Source organism: Pseudopipra pipra, chromosome Z (assembly GCF_036250125.1).
Source record: "Pseudopipra pipra isolate bDixPip1 chromosome Z, bDixPip1.hap1, whole genome shotgun sequence".
In the NCBI taxonomy this organism is placed as follows: domain Eukaryota; kingdom Metazoa; phylum Chordata; class Aves; order Passeriformes; family Pipridae; genus Pseudopipra; species Pseudopipra pipra.
Genome location: NC_087581.1, coordinates 37,325,297 through 37,345,570, shown reverse-complemented (window position 1 = coordinate 37,345,570; position 20,274 = coordinate 37,325,297). Strand labels below are relative to the sequence as shown.

The 20,274-nt window shown below is 38.6% G+C and overlaps 1 protein-coding gene across 4 annotated transcripts in view; it reads right to left on the bottom strand.

Annotated features, from left to right (window-relative positions):
• The window catches only part of NTRK2 (neurotrophic receptor tyrosine kinase 2), a 203,686-nt gene that overhangs the window by 65,985 nt on the left and 117,427 nt on the right, over window positions 1-20,274 (bottom strand). For 3 of the 4 annotated variants that reach the window (XM_064643024.1, XM_064643023.1, XM_064643025.1), the window contains one exon: window positions 19,597-19,785. In XM_064643024.1, coding sequence (XP_064499094.1) covers window positions 19,597-19,785 — 189 coding nt within the window. Of the gene's footprint in view, window positions 1-126; window positions 4,604-19,596; window positions 19,786-20,274 lie in introns of those variants that run through there. The other variant, XM_064643026.1, reaches the window with a different exon arrangement.

Below are 20,274 nucleotides of genomic sequence, written 5' to 3'. Positions count from 1 at the left end.
GCATGAGAGAGTGCCTTGGTTCCACCATGGACAACAAACCCATACATCTGTTTCTGGGCAAAGCTTCCTTCAGATATTGTTTAAATAAAGGCTTATTTGTAAACTCCCAATAAATCCCCTCCCACATATCAGTAAAACTTTATTTTAGAGAAAAAGAATGAACACAGATACATTAATCAAAAGTTAACTACACAGTATGTCGGCATCTAACGAAAAAGTAAGACCTGTACTCCTTTAGGATAACAGCTTCTCACATGGTCCAGTGTGATAACTGTCAAACCCCCTGTACCAACAGTGACAAAACAACAACAAATGGTATCTTTTAAAGCTGTGACCCATGACGAAGTTTAGGACAAGTTCAGTCTCTGTCAATATGTTTTCACTACCTAAAAGCATCTTGGTTTTGACTTGATAATTACAGTCTGCTGAGCCAAGCAGCTGTCACTAAGGAACAGGAGCTGCTCAAATGAAGCAAAATGCATAGAAGTTTACTGCTGATTTATCACACAATAATGAACCCAGTTACAGCCTTTTGAGGCATGGAACTGAAAAACAAAAAGAGAGAGGGGAAAAAAAAAAAGAGGAAAGAGAGGAAGAAAGAGCTTTGAACATTTTGTTCCAGTCAGTTTCCAAGAATGAAGAAAACACCAGGCATGATTCAATCAAAGGATGCCCTCCCACAGTCCCGCTGTTGCTGGAGAAGTGGCCACTGGGCAGATAACTGAGACACGTATTTGTCAAAGCACACAGACCCAGTCTTTGCTGAGACATAAACTCTTGCTGATGGCAGCACATATACATACCAGGGCAAACAAGAACGGCAGAAATGGCTGAATGAACTTTATTCAGAATCTGACATACGATGTCAGTATAATGAATGTGACCTAAAGAAGAGTATTACACTCACAAGCAGACTGAGTTGTCAGCTCTGACCAATTAGTACCAGTTAATTTTATGTTGATAGCTAGTACATATATATGATATTCTGTAAAAGCTTAATAGCTGTCACTATAAAACATAGTTCTCTTTCTCCCCTGTGCTCCTCATATTTGGGAAGTACTTTCAGTTGAATCCTCTTCAGTACTTGTTGCAGACTGAAATTAATGCAAATGTAATTCTGGCAGTCTCTGCAAGACACCAAAAATGCATGGAGCAGAAAAGTTCTTTTCTCACCTACCATCTCTGTGACTATTGCTCTTAAAAACCAGAACTGTTTTGTTCCAACTACTGTACACCATGATATTTACAGCAACTGTAGTCTTCACATAACTAAGATAGACAAAATGTAGGGTTTTTCTCCCCTTCCTTCTGAAGTTCAAGTTCTCTCCCAGAGCAATAAATACCATGCCTACATAGTCATGTACTTGGGAAACATTTTGAGCAGCAGTAACCAACACAAACAGCTGCTACATTTGTTGAACTGAATGGCAGACTTCCTGGTGTGCTTATCAGTAACGGAAATATTAAAAATTGCCATAATTTTTATTGTTACTAATGGAACAGCTAGATTTTTGCCTCAAGTTGCTGGAACTGACAGTTGCAGCTAAGAAAATGGGTGTTGTCCTTTGGTACGCACCCGGTCTGCACTTAGCTAAAACACAGAGATACACAAAGCATTATTATTAACCCTACAGACAAGACGTTACCATGGTACATTAACAGACCACTTTACAAGCAGTGTTTATTAATTACTGCCCCCTGTAAGACCACCACCAGCAGGAGGGCAAGCACAGACCTGCTTTTAGGAGAGACCTGTCTGAAGTCTGTTGCGAAACTGGAGGGATGATTTGCCTTTTGATAGTCCAACATCCACAAAATGGCCCTCAAGCAGTTTCCCGGACTCTATTTCTAGCCTGTCCTTCTGGTCAGAATTTTGAATAGAAGAGGAAGGGTCAGAAAGTAACAATTGTTTATAAACAATGTCAGTACTTGTTGGGTAGTCTTTCCAGTGTTTTCCCACGTACAACTGTCAACTAACTTATAGGTTAGTGTGTTGTTTTCACCATTGCTTGTCACATTTATTCTTCTCTTGTAACATTTTCTTCAGTAAGAGAACTGTAATTCAGCCACATGTTCCAAGAATATAACAGGCTCTAACTGCAAAAATAACCACTACTGATACTTGCATTTTTCCTTACAGACAAACTACATAGAGGCAACATTGTTTGCTTCTGAAACCTAGACACGCACACATAGATGAAAAGGTATTTGCCATCAGCGCTTTGGCAAACAATTCTTATGAGCTTCTGGCAAGAGAATCCCTTTCTGATTGTTTCCCCTACCTAGAAAATAAGGCTAGAAATGCATATCTAGATGTTCCATAATAGTGGTGGGGATTTTTTTAAATATTAATTACTTTCTATTTGAACAGTGTCACAAAGCTATAAAGTGTAGTGATGTATTCGCCAAGGTTCTTATTTGGTATATTTTGAAAACAATGGCACAAACTTCTTGCTGCCATCACTTTCTTAATTTCAAATGCTCAAGTGGAAACTCCTCAGATATGGATTTGGCTTCAATAAATATTTCCTTGTAATTTTACAGATTCTGGTCTCCTTAAAGTGTATTATAACACACTCAAAAAAAGAATATAGTGCTGTCTTGTATGTCATGAAAGTAATCCTCACTCACAAAATGTGAGCCGGGAAAGTGAGTGGAGTTCTTCTAGATTAACAGTCACAAAGAGAAGCTGCTAAGAAAACAGTTAAGAAACCCACAGCATGGCCTAATTTAAAACACAGACATACACAGAAAAAAGACTTGCCATGAACAAAAGAAAACATGAAGTCTGCTGCTAGCTAAGTGCCCTTATTCTTTGGTTATTCCAGTCTGTATGTTGCTAGTTTACAGTATTTTAGGTACTATCCTGCACAAAAATAAACAGGCCCTCAGGGATTAACATACCACAACTAACACTTCAAAACTACTTGCAGTAGCTCCCTTTCCACACCTTCATAGATGTAAACAAAAAAAGATTTCTGAACAGGAGCTACTGGAATCACTTGCCTTCATATTGTGGCAAGTAGGCATTCAAAATGCCAGTTGATGTGGAAACTAAAGAAAATGGAAAATTGCATCCTAATGAGGGCTATTCTAGCTAAGCATCTGAGAAACATCATCAGGAAAAATTTCTTCTCGATACTATTTTAAAAGGTTTTTTGCCCATAATTAACCAAGTTGAAAGCTAGGACAGTAGCTAGGAGCAAGTGGTTTGAAATCCTGCATTATCCCTGCTAATGTACAAAAAGTACTGTGCTTTCACATGTAGACCTTGCTGGAAGCCCTAGTTAAAGACAGTCACAGTTAGCTATGATAACTCCTGCTCCAGTACAGTGCTTTTAGTTCAAGTCCAGCTCTGCAGGATTCTGATATAACTTTCCCAAAGCAGTGACAGACTTGTCACTGACACTGAGGAGAACCTGAAACAAGAAGTCTCACAAAAAAAAGGGACATCTTGCCTCAGAAATACCTCAGATATTGGACAGGTTGTGAGTTTGAACAAAAAGACAGTACATACACAGAAAATGTGCTTGCTACATGCTGCAACTCTCCACCTAGTAACTCATATCTGCAGATATATATATATGCAGAGAGGATGATCCACATTGTGGAGCTTACTGAGAAGGAACACAGTGAAGAAATAAAATATGGGCAGGGTACAGCATGAACTCTGAAAAAAAAAAAAAAGGAAAAGGAAGATGACTAAACTGCTCCAGTTGAAAAGAAGAGGAATCTCCAGACCTCAGTTGATTAGTACTGCTAATCAGATTTCCCCATTTTCTCACTTAAACATTTAGGTCCTGTTAATTTAGATTTCTTCATTCTGAATAGCCTTTTACAGCTGATCAAGAACAAGACAAACATCTGCCCTGCAAAGACTTCACTTAAAGATTTTATGCAACATTTTAAATAAATACTGTGCCTAATATATCAAGACTTTGTCCATATCCAAACCAATGACTCAAGCCACTTGTCTCTGCATAATGATTTTCTTTCTGTTAGAGTAGACAATCATATTTGGGATATATTTAGAAAAAAAGACAGAAACTTTTGCTAGCTTCTATATCACTACTTCTTAGTGACTCAACTTTATTTTAATGCCACATATTGCACAGCTGTCAGCCTGTTGCAAATATTTCTGCATCCTATTTAGTTAGTTAACCTACAATTTCAGAAGCTTGTGATCTCTTATGGAAGTTCGCAGATGTAGTCCCCTCACCCTCCCCAGCTATAGCATGACAATACATGCCAGAACATAGCTCTGGCAGACTTTGGAGACGGACGTGGAAAGATTACACAATTTTGCAATAAATTCATTATGATCAACCAGCAGCAGTTAAAGCAATCACTCTCCTGGCCAAAGAAATAAGTGAGGAAAAGAAAAAACAAAAAACCCAAGTCTTCACTTTTCTGATGTCCTGTTGCATCAAAGCACAGGTTGCAACAAGCTGAGAAAGTATAATGTGCTTCAACGTCTTTTTCAGTTGCTATGGTACAGTTTCTTATGGAAAATTCCTTGTTCTGCGTGATGTTTTTCCTGCCTCATTTGGGATGGCAGAACCGTTCCTTGTGTCACCTGAGAAACCGGGCTGTCAGTTTCCACCTATTGGTGAGAAAGAAACTCATCAGCAGCAGAACTCAATGGAAAATTCCTCGGTTAGAAGTTTCTGCGCTGGAGGCCAATATGACATGGGGGAGCAAGGATGGATGAATGGGCCAGGGGATGAGAGTACCACACAGGATATCTGGCTTCCACCTCAGGGTCAGCCACAGATTTCCTGTGTGATCTGGGACAAGGGATTTAATTCCCAAGACTCCCTGCTCATACAGGCAGGACAACCAAGCATCCTTCCCCCATTCTTCACCCCATGTGTGAAGCCCCAGGTCTGTAACCTGTCCACAGGACAACCAAGTAGCTCCAGGTTACAGGAGTGGGGCCATAGTCCAAAAGCTCTTCAGGCAGGGGTTATTTGCAGATGTGCAGTTCCCCAATGCTTTGTACAGAGAGGTCTTGTTTGGATCTCAGGGCTCTAAAGTAATGGACAAAAGTAAAGATAAACAATTTCATTGTCTTCTGTTGTTAAGGAAAAATATCAATACAGGCAAGGAGGAAAAACTCCAGCTTTACTTTACTCCAACTTACTCCAACCTTTCCAAGCAGGAAAAAATGTTTGGCTTTTGGAAGAGATCTGCAATCTATTTTCTGCATAGATAATACTGAAAACTGCCAGAAACATGGTATAAAAATGGTACTATAGCATCACACTAGTGACACAGAGCAATCAGGGATAAGGGGAATTTCTTTAATGGATTAGTTGGAAATAATCCAATTTTAATGTGACATTTTTTCCTGCTGCAATGTTTGCCCTTCCAATCAAAAAATAATTAGATTCTACCACTTTTGATTCATGACAAAAACAAAGCATGGTTAAAAAGAAAAACTAAAAAAAGGTGTTAACATTTTATATGCAGATGGATACCTATGGTACTTCAGAATGCCAAAATTCCCATGGCCTCCCTGTGGTGGTGAGAAGAGCTTTTGACCTCTCTGAGGAAATGGGTTTTGAAAATAATAAATGTATAAGTGCTGGAAAAGAGACTCCTTTAGTAATGTCTGTCATGAGAATGAAGAGCATTCAAAATGTGACAATGCAATTTCATTCCACAGGACAAATTTTCTGGTGGTGCCAAAATTTAAAGCTCCATTGACTTCAGTGGAGTTTCACCCTTTAATCCAAGAAAGTTTGGACTTGTTGGATATCACTTGCAGTAACATACAATCCCTTTTGTCTTTTAGAGCCCTTTCCCTTACCAGATAAGTTCAACAAGAAAATTAATGGAAACAGGTACAGGAACAAAAGAAAATATACTAATATTTAATTGAACACCAGTCAGGACATTCAAAATTATGATTCCCACAGCACTACTTTCAGCATAAAGCCAGTCAAAAATTTCACTGAGAAATATTAATGACATAAAATAAAGTTTCAAAGATTTGGCAGCAGAAAAATGATGATTTTTAGTTATGTTTTTGGCTTCCTAAAACAAAAAATAAAATTTAACATTCCAAAGTGGAAAAATCCTTCCCCTCCCCCCTAAAAAAACACATGAAAAAACTCTTTCCCATAATTTTGGAATATTTTCCCTCGTGAATATTTAAAAAGAAATAATTTTAAAAACACCAAATTATTTAAATTTTAATGAAGATGCACATTTTTTCCATTTCAACATTTCAAATTGAAACTTGAGACAAAATTTAACCAAGTGCCCTCTGCCTTCACTTACATTTAAAAGCTGAAAGTAATGGGAGGAAAAGTCCATTCTTGAACAGGTTTACTTCTGTGCATTTGAAATCTCACCTACTACCCTGAAACTCTGGAGGAGGAGGAGTTGTATTGAAGTTGGAATAATTCAGTAAAGGCTGCATTATTCTGGCTGTACAAAGTGGTAAAGTAGGACCTTCCTCTCACACTTTGTATTATAGTGGAGGAACCACCCTTTCAAGGCTGTCATCAGATGAAGAACTGGTTGCCAGTCTCATACAGAAGCCTACGCAGGATGCCTGCTTCACTGATCATTTTCCTCATTCTTATCCAGAAGCTACCAAATCTGACTCTCAGTAAACTTACCCAGTAAAAACCATGAGCAAGTCAAAGGGATGCTGAGATTGGAAGTCAAAACTCAGCTTTAAGCACAGCAAAGTTTTAACCAAGATATAATGAAGTTATAGAAGTTCAAACCAAAATCCAAGATTTGAGTACAACTTACTTTTGACAAACTTCAGTTCCTGATCTGAATTCTGTGAGTTAAAAGCAATTGCTCTGAAAATCTCTCCCAGACTGAGCAAATAATAAATATCAAAGAAAGATTCTGCAATTTAATTGCTATGCTACTGCAAATACTTGTCTACGTACAAATCTTTTGGAACAGTAAAAGTTTTGCATACAGAAGCATTTGTGTGTTAGAACAATTTGGATTATGATGGGCCATCTCATATTCAGTAAGGTTGGTGCTGTTATATTAATATTCCTGATACAAAGAAAATCTGAAGAACAGCTTCTCTGTTTTTCAGCAACTAAAGCAAATCAAGATATCTATTAAATACCCAATCCCTTTGATAATCACAAGCACTCTAATAATCTTTCTCCTTTTATCTCCAGGAGCACAAGTAGCAGCTGGTGTCTGGAGGTGGGGGTCATGGACAGATACAGAAATAAACAGTGACCCAGAAGAGAGTTTTGTTCTTCATCTGTCTTGTACTCTATTGATCTTTTCACACTCTCCAAAGATCCATGGCATTTTATAGTTATGACCATAATGAAATGCTATCATGGACTTAAGATCTCTCTCCTGAACATCTAGAAAAGCAATAATCATCAGTTTAAAACACATAAAACCAAACCAACAAACGGTTAAAGTCACAGATAAAAGGCTCTGTCATGTCAACCTCTAGTTCTGTTCACTGGGGTTAGAGAGGAGTGTGGGTAAAATTTCCTTCCCAACCCAATCATCCTGGCTGTCAGGATGAAATGTACAAAAAAGAGAAAACTTGATGAATATATCAGACTAGTGAAAGGCAATTAAAAAACCCCTTAATCAAACACTGCTGCTTTTAACAAGTTAGGTAATGTATTAAATGCAAAGCCTATTTGCCTAAACCCTTTTGCTCTCTGAATCCTAATCCTGAAGTCATCAAAGACAAAACCTCGGCAGTGACCTCAATCACTTGAACTCCGAGCAGTATAGCTGCAAAATACGGCTTAATCAGAGTAAACTGCCAACAGGCCCACCCTTTTGTCTTTCTTATCTTTTATTTCCTTTTTCCTCCTCCACCCTCTCCTTCCTTCTCTTTGTTTGGGAGAAGGAGATTTATACACATCACAGTCTCACAGGGTGCCACTTCTTACTGGAGGTCTCTCTGGTTATTGCTCGAGTACACGCAAGATGCAGGCTTTTGTATTTCCCTACTAGTTTCCCAATTGTCTGAGCATGATTTAGCAGTTTCATCTTTGTGATGTGGGTTCAGTTTTGTCCTTTCTAATGAGTTTTATCAGTAATTGTGTCTCAGAGTTTATATTCTTGATGCCAGTGTCACCCTTAACATGCTTGCTGGCATAAACAGCACCTAAAGATAAGAATTTTTTCTCCATGTTTGCAACATGGGAGGTATTCTCTGTAGCAAAGCCTGAGGACATACATCAAATTCTGCCCATACAGAGCAGCTGCCTGTTAAAGGTAACAAGCAAAATGTTAAAGAGTTTGCATTGCCTTTTCTTTGTTCCATAATCTTGCTATAAGAGAGTATCACATCAAGATATACTTTGTATTTTTTGCATTCATGTACAGGGTGCATTTCCTAAGTCTTTACGTTATTTTTCCCAGATGTTTTGCTCCATCATTTTTCATTGGGCTGAAGAGGAAGGGAGAAGAAACTTTTGTCTCCTATGAATCAAACTATCACCTTCTGGAGATCAGACTGAGTACTAGCTGCTCAAAAGTGTGATTTTATTTACAGTAATCCTACAGCTTGCACAACTTAACCACACACACCAAGAACCTCAGTAATTCAAGTGTATCAGAATGCAGAAATGCTTAGCTTGCACAGTATTAAAAGGCTCATTAGTTTACTTAAAAGCAATAACCCAAAAGCTAATTCCAAATACAAAGAAAACAGTACTTGCTGGGTTTGTCTCAAAAATGTTCAAATAGGCTTTGACCTATGGCCTTCTTAGCCTGATTAGCCAGAGACTTAACATGCCATGCAAAACTCCCCAAGTTCTCCTCAGCACTGACACAGCCTCTCAGAATTTCAAGCAGAAAGCAGCACAGGGAACAAAGGGCAGCTTGTGACCATGGAGGGTTTATATCCTAGCTTGTAAACTAGTATTTCCTTTTCTTATTATAAGAGTGTGAAGATCTAGGAAAGACTTAAACTCAAGACCGCATTTCCATTTAAATAATTGCCCTTCTTTCTTAAAAATGAAAACTCATCTTTGAGAAGCTTTAGCTAATGAACAGTGTGCATTTTAACATGTATGCTTGTATATAGTAGACCCAGTTATGCCACAGAAAACATAACAAAATGTTTCTTAAAGGCTTTTGCAGACATTTAGATGGGACAACTGGTCTGATGAGGCAAAGAGCTCACTGTGGGTGGGCACAGCCTTTTCTATATGACGAAGAATAAATATTACACAGTCAAGCAGAGACTCCATCCCAAGGCTAGACCAAAAAAACATCCAAATATTTCTCTGTACACTTTCTCTCCATTATGAAAAACACACTATGCTTTTCTGTGCTTCTCCAATAGAAAGTGCTCTCCAGGTTTCTGTGTACATATTCTATCAATAAACAGATGCTGCAAAGTTGAGATGGCAAAGTGTTCAGAGCCCTCAAGGCAGTACCAAAGGCTCAACCCCATGATTCCACGGGGTGCAGGACACTAATGGACCTCTGGTGATGTTTCACATCACGACCTGCCAGGGCACATGAACCTCAGCTCTCTGCTGCAATGGCTGGGGATGAGCTGTGAGCCTTTGGCCTTTGAGCTTCTTATCCCTCCTCTCCTCTGCTCTCCCGGTCCTGAGGGTTTTGGTCACAGGAGGATATAAATATGTTGCTGTTAATGTCAGGGAAGGTGTTATATAGCATTCAGGGAATATCTTCTTGTTTATTAGACAGGGTAAGTATTTACAAAAGGACATCAATATGTCACTGAGCATTAACCAATCTTCATGTGTTAGAAGACCTGGAAAAAATACACACCTTAAGGCTTATTGGATACTTATTTAAAGAAAGGTTTCTAATAGCTACTGCTATTTTAAGGTACTAGCAGAGTTACTATTGTGATCCACTGTAGCAATTTGTCCACTCCCAAACTGAGGAGATCCTCTTGGAGCCTTTTCCTGCACCCAATGCAACTAACTGACTTTCAACAGTTTCCAGCAATCAGGTTTCAAAAGGCATTTAGGTAGTTAAGGTGAAGCTATCATTTACTGGAATTTCACAAAGTACTAAGCTGACTAAGATACTGAATTTTACACTTCAAAGCTGTTTAGGGCTATTTCAAAAATTAATTACTTGATTTTATTTAGCACCAGAATGCCCTTTCATGGGCCTAGCTGACATCTGAAAATGGAATTTAAATTCCCCAAATGCAGAAACCACAAAAAAACCAAATTCCCCAGAGTATTAATTATACAGAGATATGCTGCAACTTAGAGAAATAGGCAATAATTGGTATGCATACACCACATATTTTTACTAAATGCAAACAACACCTCCATGCAATATGTCTTCAGTTTAATTGTTTAATTGCCCCCCAAAGGTACTGGGCAAGTCGCTACCAGAGGTCCTGCACACCTTTTCATCCACAGAGCTTTAACAACTTCAGACCTTTTTTGCAGGGTCTTGACTTAGGTTATTTTCCCCTGCAGCAGTTTTGTACTTCGATCACGGTGAAAACATCTCAATCTGCAAATTATTGTCTTCAATTCTTATGGGCATTGATGGGCTAGAAATAAGACCAAACCAGTGTTCACTTCACACCAGATCTGTATGCCTCATGATTCAATCCACATTCTGACCTTTGAAGACCAATAACCCATCCTCTGTGGAACGTCCTGCTCAATCACAGGCTGAGAAATTCACACCAACTCTCACTGCCAAGTACTACTGAGCTCGAGGGCTGCCTGTCTCTCTTCCTGCCCCTCAGTCATCATCCCACAATGTAGAGGTCCCTTCCACATCCTTAACTGAGAAAGCAGATGGTAATAAAAGTTGCTCTCACTTCTGCCCAACAAACCAAAAGAAAACTAGCTTAAGAAAAAGCGACAAAGGGAGGGCTCTAAAAAATGTTCATAACATACATTTCAGCTGTGGAGGTTTTATTTCTACTGCTTAATGATGGAAAAGTGTTCTGGAATTGTCTATTGAGGTAATTGTAGTTTTTATACAAGTTAGAAATGCTGAGCTCAGGTATTTTATTATACAGAATATACGTCTAAACTAAAATGGGCATATTAATTAAACACCTTCCAGTGAGAAAAAATAACCTTACAACTTTTCCCCAATTGATTTTGTAAAACACGAGAAGCCTGCTAAGAGGTTAATTAACAAGCTAATGCTGAAAAAAAAATATTTGAAGAACATTACAGAGTAATATTGACAACTTTGTTACTTTTATCTCTGACAATATTTTAAATGTCTGTTCGGTTCCACTTACTGCTGGTCTACCCTATGCTTGTAAAACACATGCAGCTAACTCTGAGACAATGAGGAGCTCCCCAGCAAAAACCTATGAAAACCAAACATACTTAGACCTTATGAACCTTGTGGCATTTTTGCTGGGAAAGGTTCCTCAAGGCAGATGATAATCAAGATGCAGAGGCCACAGAATAAAAAAGATGTCTGGGAGATCAACCAGCAAGAGTAGCTGATACGCACTTCTGGGTGGGAGCACAAGCTTTCTGCATCTCCACCCTCAAAGCCACCATCAGTGGGATACAGTGGGGAAAGCAGCTCTCTGACAGAATCTGACAGCCAGCATGCAAATGATGTAGTAAAGGGAGGGACAACACAGAGCAGGTGAACTCCTGCTGGGTGTGCGGACTGCCTTGCAAGTCACCCCCATTCATATACAGAAACACAAAGGCCATGCATATATTCAGAATGGGCCACGGAACCTTCTGCAGTTCTGATGGCTCCAGCATAACAGGCCATCCAGAGTCTCCCTGCCCTGGACAGATCTGCAAACTTGCAAAGCCAACCACATGGTCTACTGCAGGATAGAAACTGCTAAACCTCTCTCAAATGTCAGTCTTAAAGCACTGACAGCCTTAATTCCTCAGAGACAGCTGCTGGCAACAGTAGTGAAGATGTTAAGACTGTGCTCAAACACAGTCGAAAAACAACATGGCTCACACTGCAACTGCAATAAATACTACCCTGTCTTAACTGATGCTTACTGTGGACAACTGTATTCCTGATAATTCTCTCCCAAAATTCAGCTTTGGTTGGGTTTATGCTCAGAGTTAAGTGTATTTTTACACACTCATGTTTCTTAATAATGATGCACTAGCTTGGTGGTGAATTCAAGAAAATTAGAAGTAGGGTTTATGAAATAATTTTGGCTACAAAGTTATTTATTTATTTCTAACTTTCTCATACTTTTGTATTTATCAGACTTCAAATTTCTCATTTTATTCTTATTTAGGCTACCTTGCTTCCCTGGGATCTGTGTTTCTCATTTAGCCAAAACTTTCACTGACACAAAGAAATAAATCCAAGGTCCAATCCTGCTCCCAAGCACAGGCTTATGATAAGGAGGGTTTCAGAATGGATTACCCTTTCTGCCATTCAGCTTAATGTAAGTACTACCCTTGCAGGTTTTTGTATATAAAATCAGCATCCATAGAACCTAGCATGCAGCACAGAGTCTGAAAGGCATAATTTAATCATTACAATATAAATGGTGCTATTTGTCATTTACATATTACTAATTTAGCTAGGTGTTTTGGTGCTAAGACACTGTATGTATTTCTGATACAGATGTACTATCAAATGACAAACTGAATGTAGCCACAGAGATTAAACCTAATGTAAAAGCACCATGCTTGTTTTTTGACCTCAACTAACACACTAAATTGCAGAGAATGCTTGAGCGTATGTTTAATTTCACTTATCTTTCATAAAGTCTGCTCTTCCCCTTTAGCCCACGGTTGGGCTTGATGGAGACAGTGCTCTGCTGAGGAAGAACAGTGTTCTTATCTGAAGTTTACCTGACAAATTTAAACAAGAAGGTGTATGCTTTACCTTAATTTTGACCCTGGAAACTTCCCTGAGAGTGCATGTTTCATTTTTTCTTGCCTCGTACTCCACTGTTGAAATGTATACTTTGGATCTTCATTGCTCAGATGTCCTTATAACATCTGCTATTTACCCTGAAGTATGTTTCATGTGCTGCTATTTCCAGGTGGTAAAACACTCGTGCTTTCCACAAAGTAGAGATCAAAGTCAAAGCTGTTCTTTCTTGCAGTTGCATTTCCAGCATTTGGACTCCTGGTGCAAATAATTTACTGAATTATTTGGGTCACCGAACAACATTCTGTGTGATGAAATGCAAATATTTTGCAGAGAGCACGATGTCTTCCTCTTTTTTATTAGATGTTAATGGACTTCAAGGACAAATCAAGACAGCAACACAAGTAACATCTTGGGGAAAAATATATAAGCCTTTCTTTCAAATTCTGAATTCCTAATGAGGGAGAAACCCACACCTTTCAAGTTGAAGGCTCCTGCCTTTCTTCCACCTGATTAGAAAACAAAAAAAAATGCAGGTCTGATAAGTCTCAGAATGAGCAGCTGGAGTAAAAGTATCTGATTCTCATAAATTTATTTATTCCCCATTACATTTTATTGGTTGGACAAAGGAAATAAGTGACCACATTTTTGGGAAAAGTATCTAAGACTCAGTACGCTATGGTCTGGGAGAAAAGTCTTTTGCCCAGTTAACAAAAGTCAAATACAACTAATGAAAATGCATCACTGATGTATATGGCTGTCATTTCTGACATGCCTACGACTTGATGAACAATTGCAAAGACACAAATTTTAAATGATGGCTGCAATCATGGATTGAAACATGCAATCAAAATACAAAAGTATTTAGTCAAGATAACAAAATATACCTCCATTTATCTTTATATCCTTATTCAGCCAATAAAATATCTCCAAAGTAAACCACACAGTGAGATAAGGACAATAAGTAAATATAATATCTATATCCCTCCTTGTAATCTCAACTGCATTCATGTTTGGCTTTCACTATCTAAAGTTTTTTGATTTTCAGCATCTGAAGATCTCAACATGAGTGCCCTGTTAAGCCTTGCAATCCCGACTAACAATGAATGCCAGGAACGGCAAGTTCAGCTTGGACAGGTTTTTCATCCCAGTCTGGATTTTACTAAGATTCATCAGTTTTGCCTCTCTGCATTCTGGCTGTTGAGGACATGGTCTCTTTTATAGGCAAATGAGCTGCTTATAAATCTTCAGCTCTGTAAACTTTGGAAGTTGATGGAAAATCCCCAGCCTTAGGGCTTAGCTGGCTAAGAAAACACTACAGCAGCCTTTTTTTTTTTTTTTTTTTTTTTTTTTGTAGTCACTCAAATATAAAAGCCTTTCAAAAGAGATGAAAATGCCCGTAGTTTGTCTTAGGAGATTCTCCTTCTGTGCACAGGGACCAATTCAATTAATTTTTTACCTTTTCATGTCTGTTGAAAATTACCCCTATTCCTCAAAACTGTAGGAAAGTGTAAGGTGACAGATAAAACCTGAAATAAAGTCAAATGGAGATCATCCGCTGCAGGCAGTCTGCTCATTGCACATTGCTATTTTCTAAGGGACACTGTGCGTGCAGATAAGCAGCATCCAGAAACAGACAAATCTGCTGCTCTGGGTCAGAGGCCTGGTAGATCCCTGAATAGCAGAGACTCTCTTGGTGAATTTTCCTTTTTGACAGCAGCTTTTGTATTACTAGTCTGTCCCGTCCCTGCTCAGCAGTGAGAGCGTCTGCACTCAGTGAAGAAACATATGCGCTGGGACCAGGCTCTGCTGTGGGACTGCTTGGGCAAGGATGCCTGAGAAATACGGACCAGGTGATCACAATTCTTTCTTCTGTTAAACCTACCCTGGAAATACAGACAAATACTTCTTTTTTCATATTAAATGACCCACTGCTAGTGACTGGGGAGAAGGTTGTCAACATACTCCAAAATGAAGAGAAACCAGGCTGCCTTGCAGGGTGTGAGTGGTCAGAGACACGAAAACAACTAGGTATTGAACTACATCCAGCTGCACCCTTGCACAAACAGCCTGGAAGGAGAAATACAACTCAGTGGGTAAATGCCATTCTGCCAACCTGTAATCAGCTTCAGACTTTCCCTAATAGAGGCCAACTATTAGGGAAGTACAATAACTATTACATAAACTGCATATTCAGACTCCTATACTTGAAAGAATAGAATCTTAAACTGTAGAAATATGGATGAAACATTAAGACTACCTCAAGAATACACCTAAATTTCCCATATGAAAGTCACAATCCACACCACATCATCTGAAATGCAATGGCTATTTATATGGCCAGTCACTGAAAACATCTTGCCACTAAACCATCCACTGACTAATCAATAAGCCTACCCAAGTACAGTATGCTCTTTTCCAACACTGAAATCAATGAAATTGATAAAATAGAGTGAGTTGCAAGTACAGATTAGCTGGGAAGTGCAAACTGATGTCAGTGCAGCTATTTATCTACCTTAGGGGGCCTGAAACCTTGAGCTCGTAAACATCTCTATTAAAAGGCAAAGATCCAGCCTTCCTTTCACTTGCACCCAAGCAACCACAGTGCCTTTGTGGGGCAGGTGTTGGGGTTACTGAGGTAAGGCTCAGAGAACAATTTGATTCTCAAAATCCCAAAGCCACCTGCAAGAAGTTTCTTACCCAAGTTCTGCCCTGAGAATCTCAGCCTGGGCACTCCTACTGGTGTTTTATGCCCTCTCCTCATTTTTGGCTTTTCACATTACTAAAAAAACAGCAACGTTATTTACTGACTATATTTCCACCATTAAGCATGGAAATCTAACAGTAATGGACTGATATATTCCAAGTGCTGGGCTGCAAACTAAGTGATGAAGAAAGTCCATTGTCACTCCTTGAGAAAATAGCTTTGTTTCCTCTATTCTGTAGGCTTAGTTGATAATTTTAGCAACTACAAATTCTGTGCAGAGATGTAGAAAACTAATTTTTGAAATACCATGGCATTAATGAAAGTATCAAACATCTTAGGGTCTGTGACAGCTCACCAGATTAGTGAAGCTAACCACCTAATAAAGGTTAAGAATCTATGCCCATAAGATGTTACATTGTCCAGCTGATTTCAGGGGACAAAAATCTTTGCAAGGTTTGCCATCCATGCAAGGTTTCTGGACCTGGTGATGTCACTTCATTATAAAGTTATGGCTCAATTTTCAACAACACCAACTGGACCTTGTTTGTAATTTCCAGGCAAGAGTTTTGCAGGCTGACACTAACACAGCGCAACCTGGTTTATAATGCCTTACGTGGAAAGAGCATCTCAGCATGTCCAGGCTTCAGACTCTCACACATCTGAAATCAGAGCTGTCACTGTACTGCCAAGTACTGGCAAATGGAAATACCTTCTGATTTCATACAAAAAGGAATCAAGAAATCCGGTACACGTCTCAAATTTCTCTGTGCACCTCAGACTATATCCTTTCAAGGTGAAAATATTCAAGATATTGGAGTGGCAGATAAATCCACCAGCCAGCAGCAATGAACAATACATGGCATAAAAAGGAAAAGCCAGGAGTACTGGGACAGCATGTCAGACAGACAAGTGCTGAAGAAGCATCAGTGGGTTTGCTGGTGAGAAAGTGGGAAATATTATCTAATCCCAATTGGAAGATGTAGAGTAAGTTTCTACTGTTACGTTATTAATTGAAGGTACAGATGAGCTGTTGTGCTGAAACCTGAGAGAAATACAGTCCTTCTTAGTAATGACTGGAACCCGACCCCTGAAGTCCACAGGTCTCTGGTCTTCATCAGGTTGCTTTTCCCACCTTGAAGGCTGTATCTCAAGAGGAGGAAAGTGCTATAACTTTTAGCCTGATGCTGACTCTTTAGAAGCCATCACTCTTCAGGATTTAGCTATTCAGTAGTGAAAGGATCAGTTTACTGATACAGTGATAGAATTTCAAATGAAATCGATTGTAATGAACTTTTTAATTTTTTTTAAACCCATACACTTCTAATACTTTGCGATGAAGCTTGAAACACTGCAATCAGAAATGGTTTTCTGTAGATAAGTCAAAATATGCCTTTCATAGACAATATAAAATAAAATAAACTTGCTACTCACAGCAGATGTATTCCTTTAATTTCTGTGAAAACTGCAATAGTATCTGTGTACAGTTTCACCTAGCTTGGTGTCTCACCACCTTCCACAGACCAACATATGCTGAATACATAAGAAACCTTTTCCAGTGTGTCTATCAGTGATTGTTGTGTTTAATGCTAATGCAGAATGGAACTTAAACCAGAAGAAATAAACATAAATGTTAACTATCTTGCTGGAGATGAGAAACCAGATGATGTCTGGAGCTGGCATTATTCTAAACAGGAAAAAGGTATGAAAGCTACTTAGCTTAGAGGTTTATAAATACCAGATATACACATTAAGAGGAAGTTGTCAGGTTAAGAAAGGACAAGCACAGTTCTATAATAATACCTGAGAAAGATGTAAAGAGTGCATATGTGAAATTATATCTGGGAAGTCCATTTTTGTCCAAGACAATTTTAATTATGCTTTTTATTGGACAGATGCTCAAAGTAATAGAAAAAATCTGCTTTGGTTTATACACTGCCACACTTTACCTGATTCTCTCTGCTAAAGCAAAAAGAACACAAGAAAAATCCCCAAAATGACAAAGACTGGGACCACTGTGGCAATGTGGCAGAATGCAAAGCATCAGTTCCACAATCCTCCCTGGAGCACCACAGTAAAGTCCCAAGATGTCTCCTGCAAGCATTTATAGACCAACTGAACTTCATGTACTGTGATTAATTTCCCTGACACCATGTGGGTTTCATTGCAGCATACAAAACCAAACACAGACCTACGTATTTTTAGAATCAGGACATACTTAACACAAGTCAGCCGTGATTTAATGTGCCTGTATTTAATATGGAATTTACTAAATGTTGAGAGAATTCTGTATTTTGGTACAGTTTGTGTTTTTCCCCAGAACAGCATGTATGTTGTTTCAACATTAATGCTGAAGTTCAAAACTCCACAGTTACTGATGTTTATTTTAACAATTATAAAGTTGTCTAATGCAGCTGGAAACAGAGGTACAGTAGCCTCATATTTAAAAGCATAGCTTTTTATATAACATTAAAGAGCACTAATGGTATGTTGCCCATTTCTGATTATCTAGCAGCTTCTATTCTTTACACGAATTAATGTTCCAATCAGAATGCATCTGTATAACATTTTCCTGGTCCTGATCAAGTATCATCAATTCAGTGATTTCCTTGTGATCCCACTGCATATGCTAGGCCAGATTATTCAGATTATTATCATTATTATCTGCTGGTAGAAGAGATAATGGGGCATTTCTACTCACAAAATAATGCCACACAAAAAACTATGGTAAGCGGGAACATCAAGGATGTACAATAAAAAGGCAGAGGAAGACCTTGTGTTACAGGAACATGCTTCCGGACTGTGCTTAGTGCAACAATCTAGATGTAGATAAGCATTAATATTCACAAGACAAGTGGATAGTTCAGCATCAGTCCTTGTTTGCAGTGTTAGAAGCTATGCATATGTGTGATGCATGCATGCCCTCATGTGCAGGTCAAGAAGGACTCCTGTAACAGCTTTTAAACTTCACAAACCTGGAGGCAAAGGTTTTTGACCTTGGCAGTAAGCCCCTATACTATAGTTTGTGCTAGGAAGTGATATCATTCAGGGTAGGATACAGACAGGATAGAGTGCCCTTAGTTGCAAGCCCAATGCTCGCTAGCTATACTAAAAATCTCTGGAGTGACTTCTCAGAGAAACAGTTCAGACTTCCAGCGACACTTCAGAAATGTATGTACATTCACACACATACACACACACAAACACACAAAAATAGGAAAAAAAAGGCAGGAGCAACCTTCTCTGAAACACTTAAAGAATTCAGTGTCCTGACGAGAAATAGTAAGCAGTGCAGTTACTATTAATTACAATATCTTTTAGGTATTTTTTCAGTTATGTGCAGTGCTAACTGCTGGTTCAAAAATCAGCGTTTTACATGTTCAATTCTAAAACCGTTACTAGTTTTGAAAAGTAGCATCTGAATAGGGATACTCTTTTTTTAACACTTCATAGTTAATTATGTTTAACTCTTCATATTTTTTCACATTCCACCTCCTTCTAGCTGAACATGAAAGAATTTGTATGTGACATTTACTGTCCATCATGTAACCTTCTGCTCTAGTTTTAAATATTAAACATCTTTTCTGTCTGCAGGGGTTGAATTATACAATGAAATTAAAAGAATTTAAGTTTTAACCCTTGTCATTCTTGAAAGTTTGTAAATACTCAGATTTCAAAGTTGTGTTATGTTAATTGTCAACATGATCAATTTAACTGTAGCACATACGTAACGATACTGACTTTTGCTTTTGACCCAAGATTTATTTTCTCCCAAGAATATACATTCAGTGCACAGGACTGGCTAAAGACCACTGAAATCAATGGAAAGGCTACCAGTGACTTGAAGAAATATGGATTGGGCTTTGAGCATAATACAGCTGACTTAATTGACTCAACACAAGGGCTGAATTTTGCTTAAACAGACGTAAAGCGCTTCATCCCATGTACCTTTAACCAACTCCATACATTTTAACCCCACCCTTCCATTCCCAGGAATTTACAGTATTGTATCATGCTAGTTCTGTTAAGGAGCCAAAACACTTGCACAGATAAAATGAATGACTGAAACACATAGAGTTGTTTGTACTTACAAGTGTCTGGCTTGAGCTGACTGTTGGTAATTCCAAAATACTGGGGATTTTCAATGACAGGAATCTTTGTCATCCCAATGATGACTGCATCAGGACCCCCCTCAGAAGAAGATGGAGTGTTACTGCCATTTGAGATGTGGTGGAGGGGACTGGCTGAATCGTCATCATTGCTGATAACTGAAGAAGGACCTAGAGTTAGAAACAAAGATTTTCTTGTAACTCAGCATATGGTATCCATCCCTTAGACAATTCCTTTATCTTTGTTTCGACCACTTTTATTTTGAAGTTTTGACCAGCTGTCCATGGTCAACAGCTTTCTTTGTGTGCCTTGTTGACCTTACCTCAGAAATTTTATATTCTGGAAGCAGATGGAGAATGGTGCAATGGGAAACAAATTTTTATACTGGCACATCACCTAGACTAAATATGTCAGCGTCCAGCACAGTCTGTCACTGGGAAAGATCTCAAAATTTTTGAACTCATTCTGTCAGTCTCAGAATTAGGCTATAAAATACATGCACTAACTTTTTTACTTTATGCCCTACTTGAATCACACAGCAGTAACAGCACAAATCCAGGGAATGCCTGCCCTACCTGGCATTATAACAAGAGAAAAGACACAGAGGAGATGGGCTCATCCTGATGTGAGAAGCTGGTAACTTCTGAAACAAATATGGT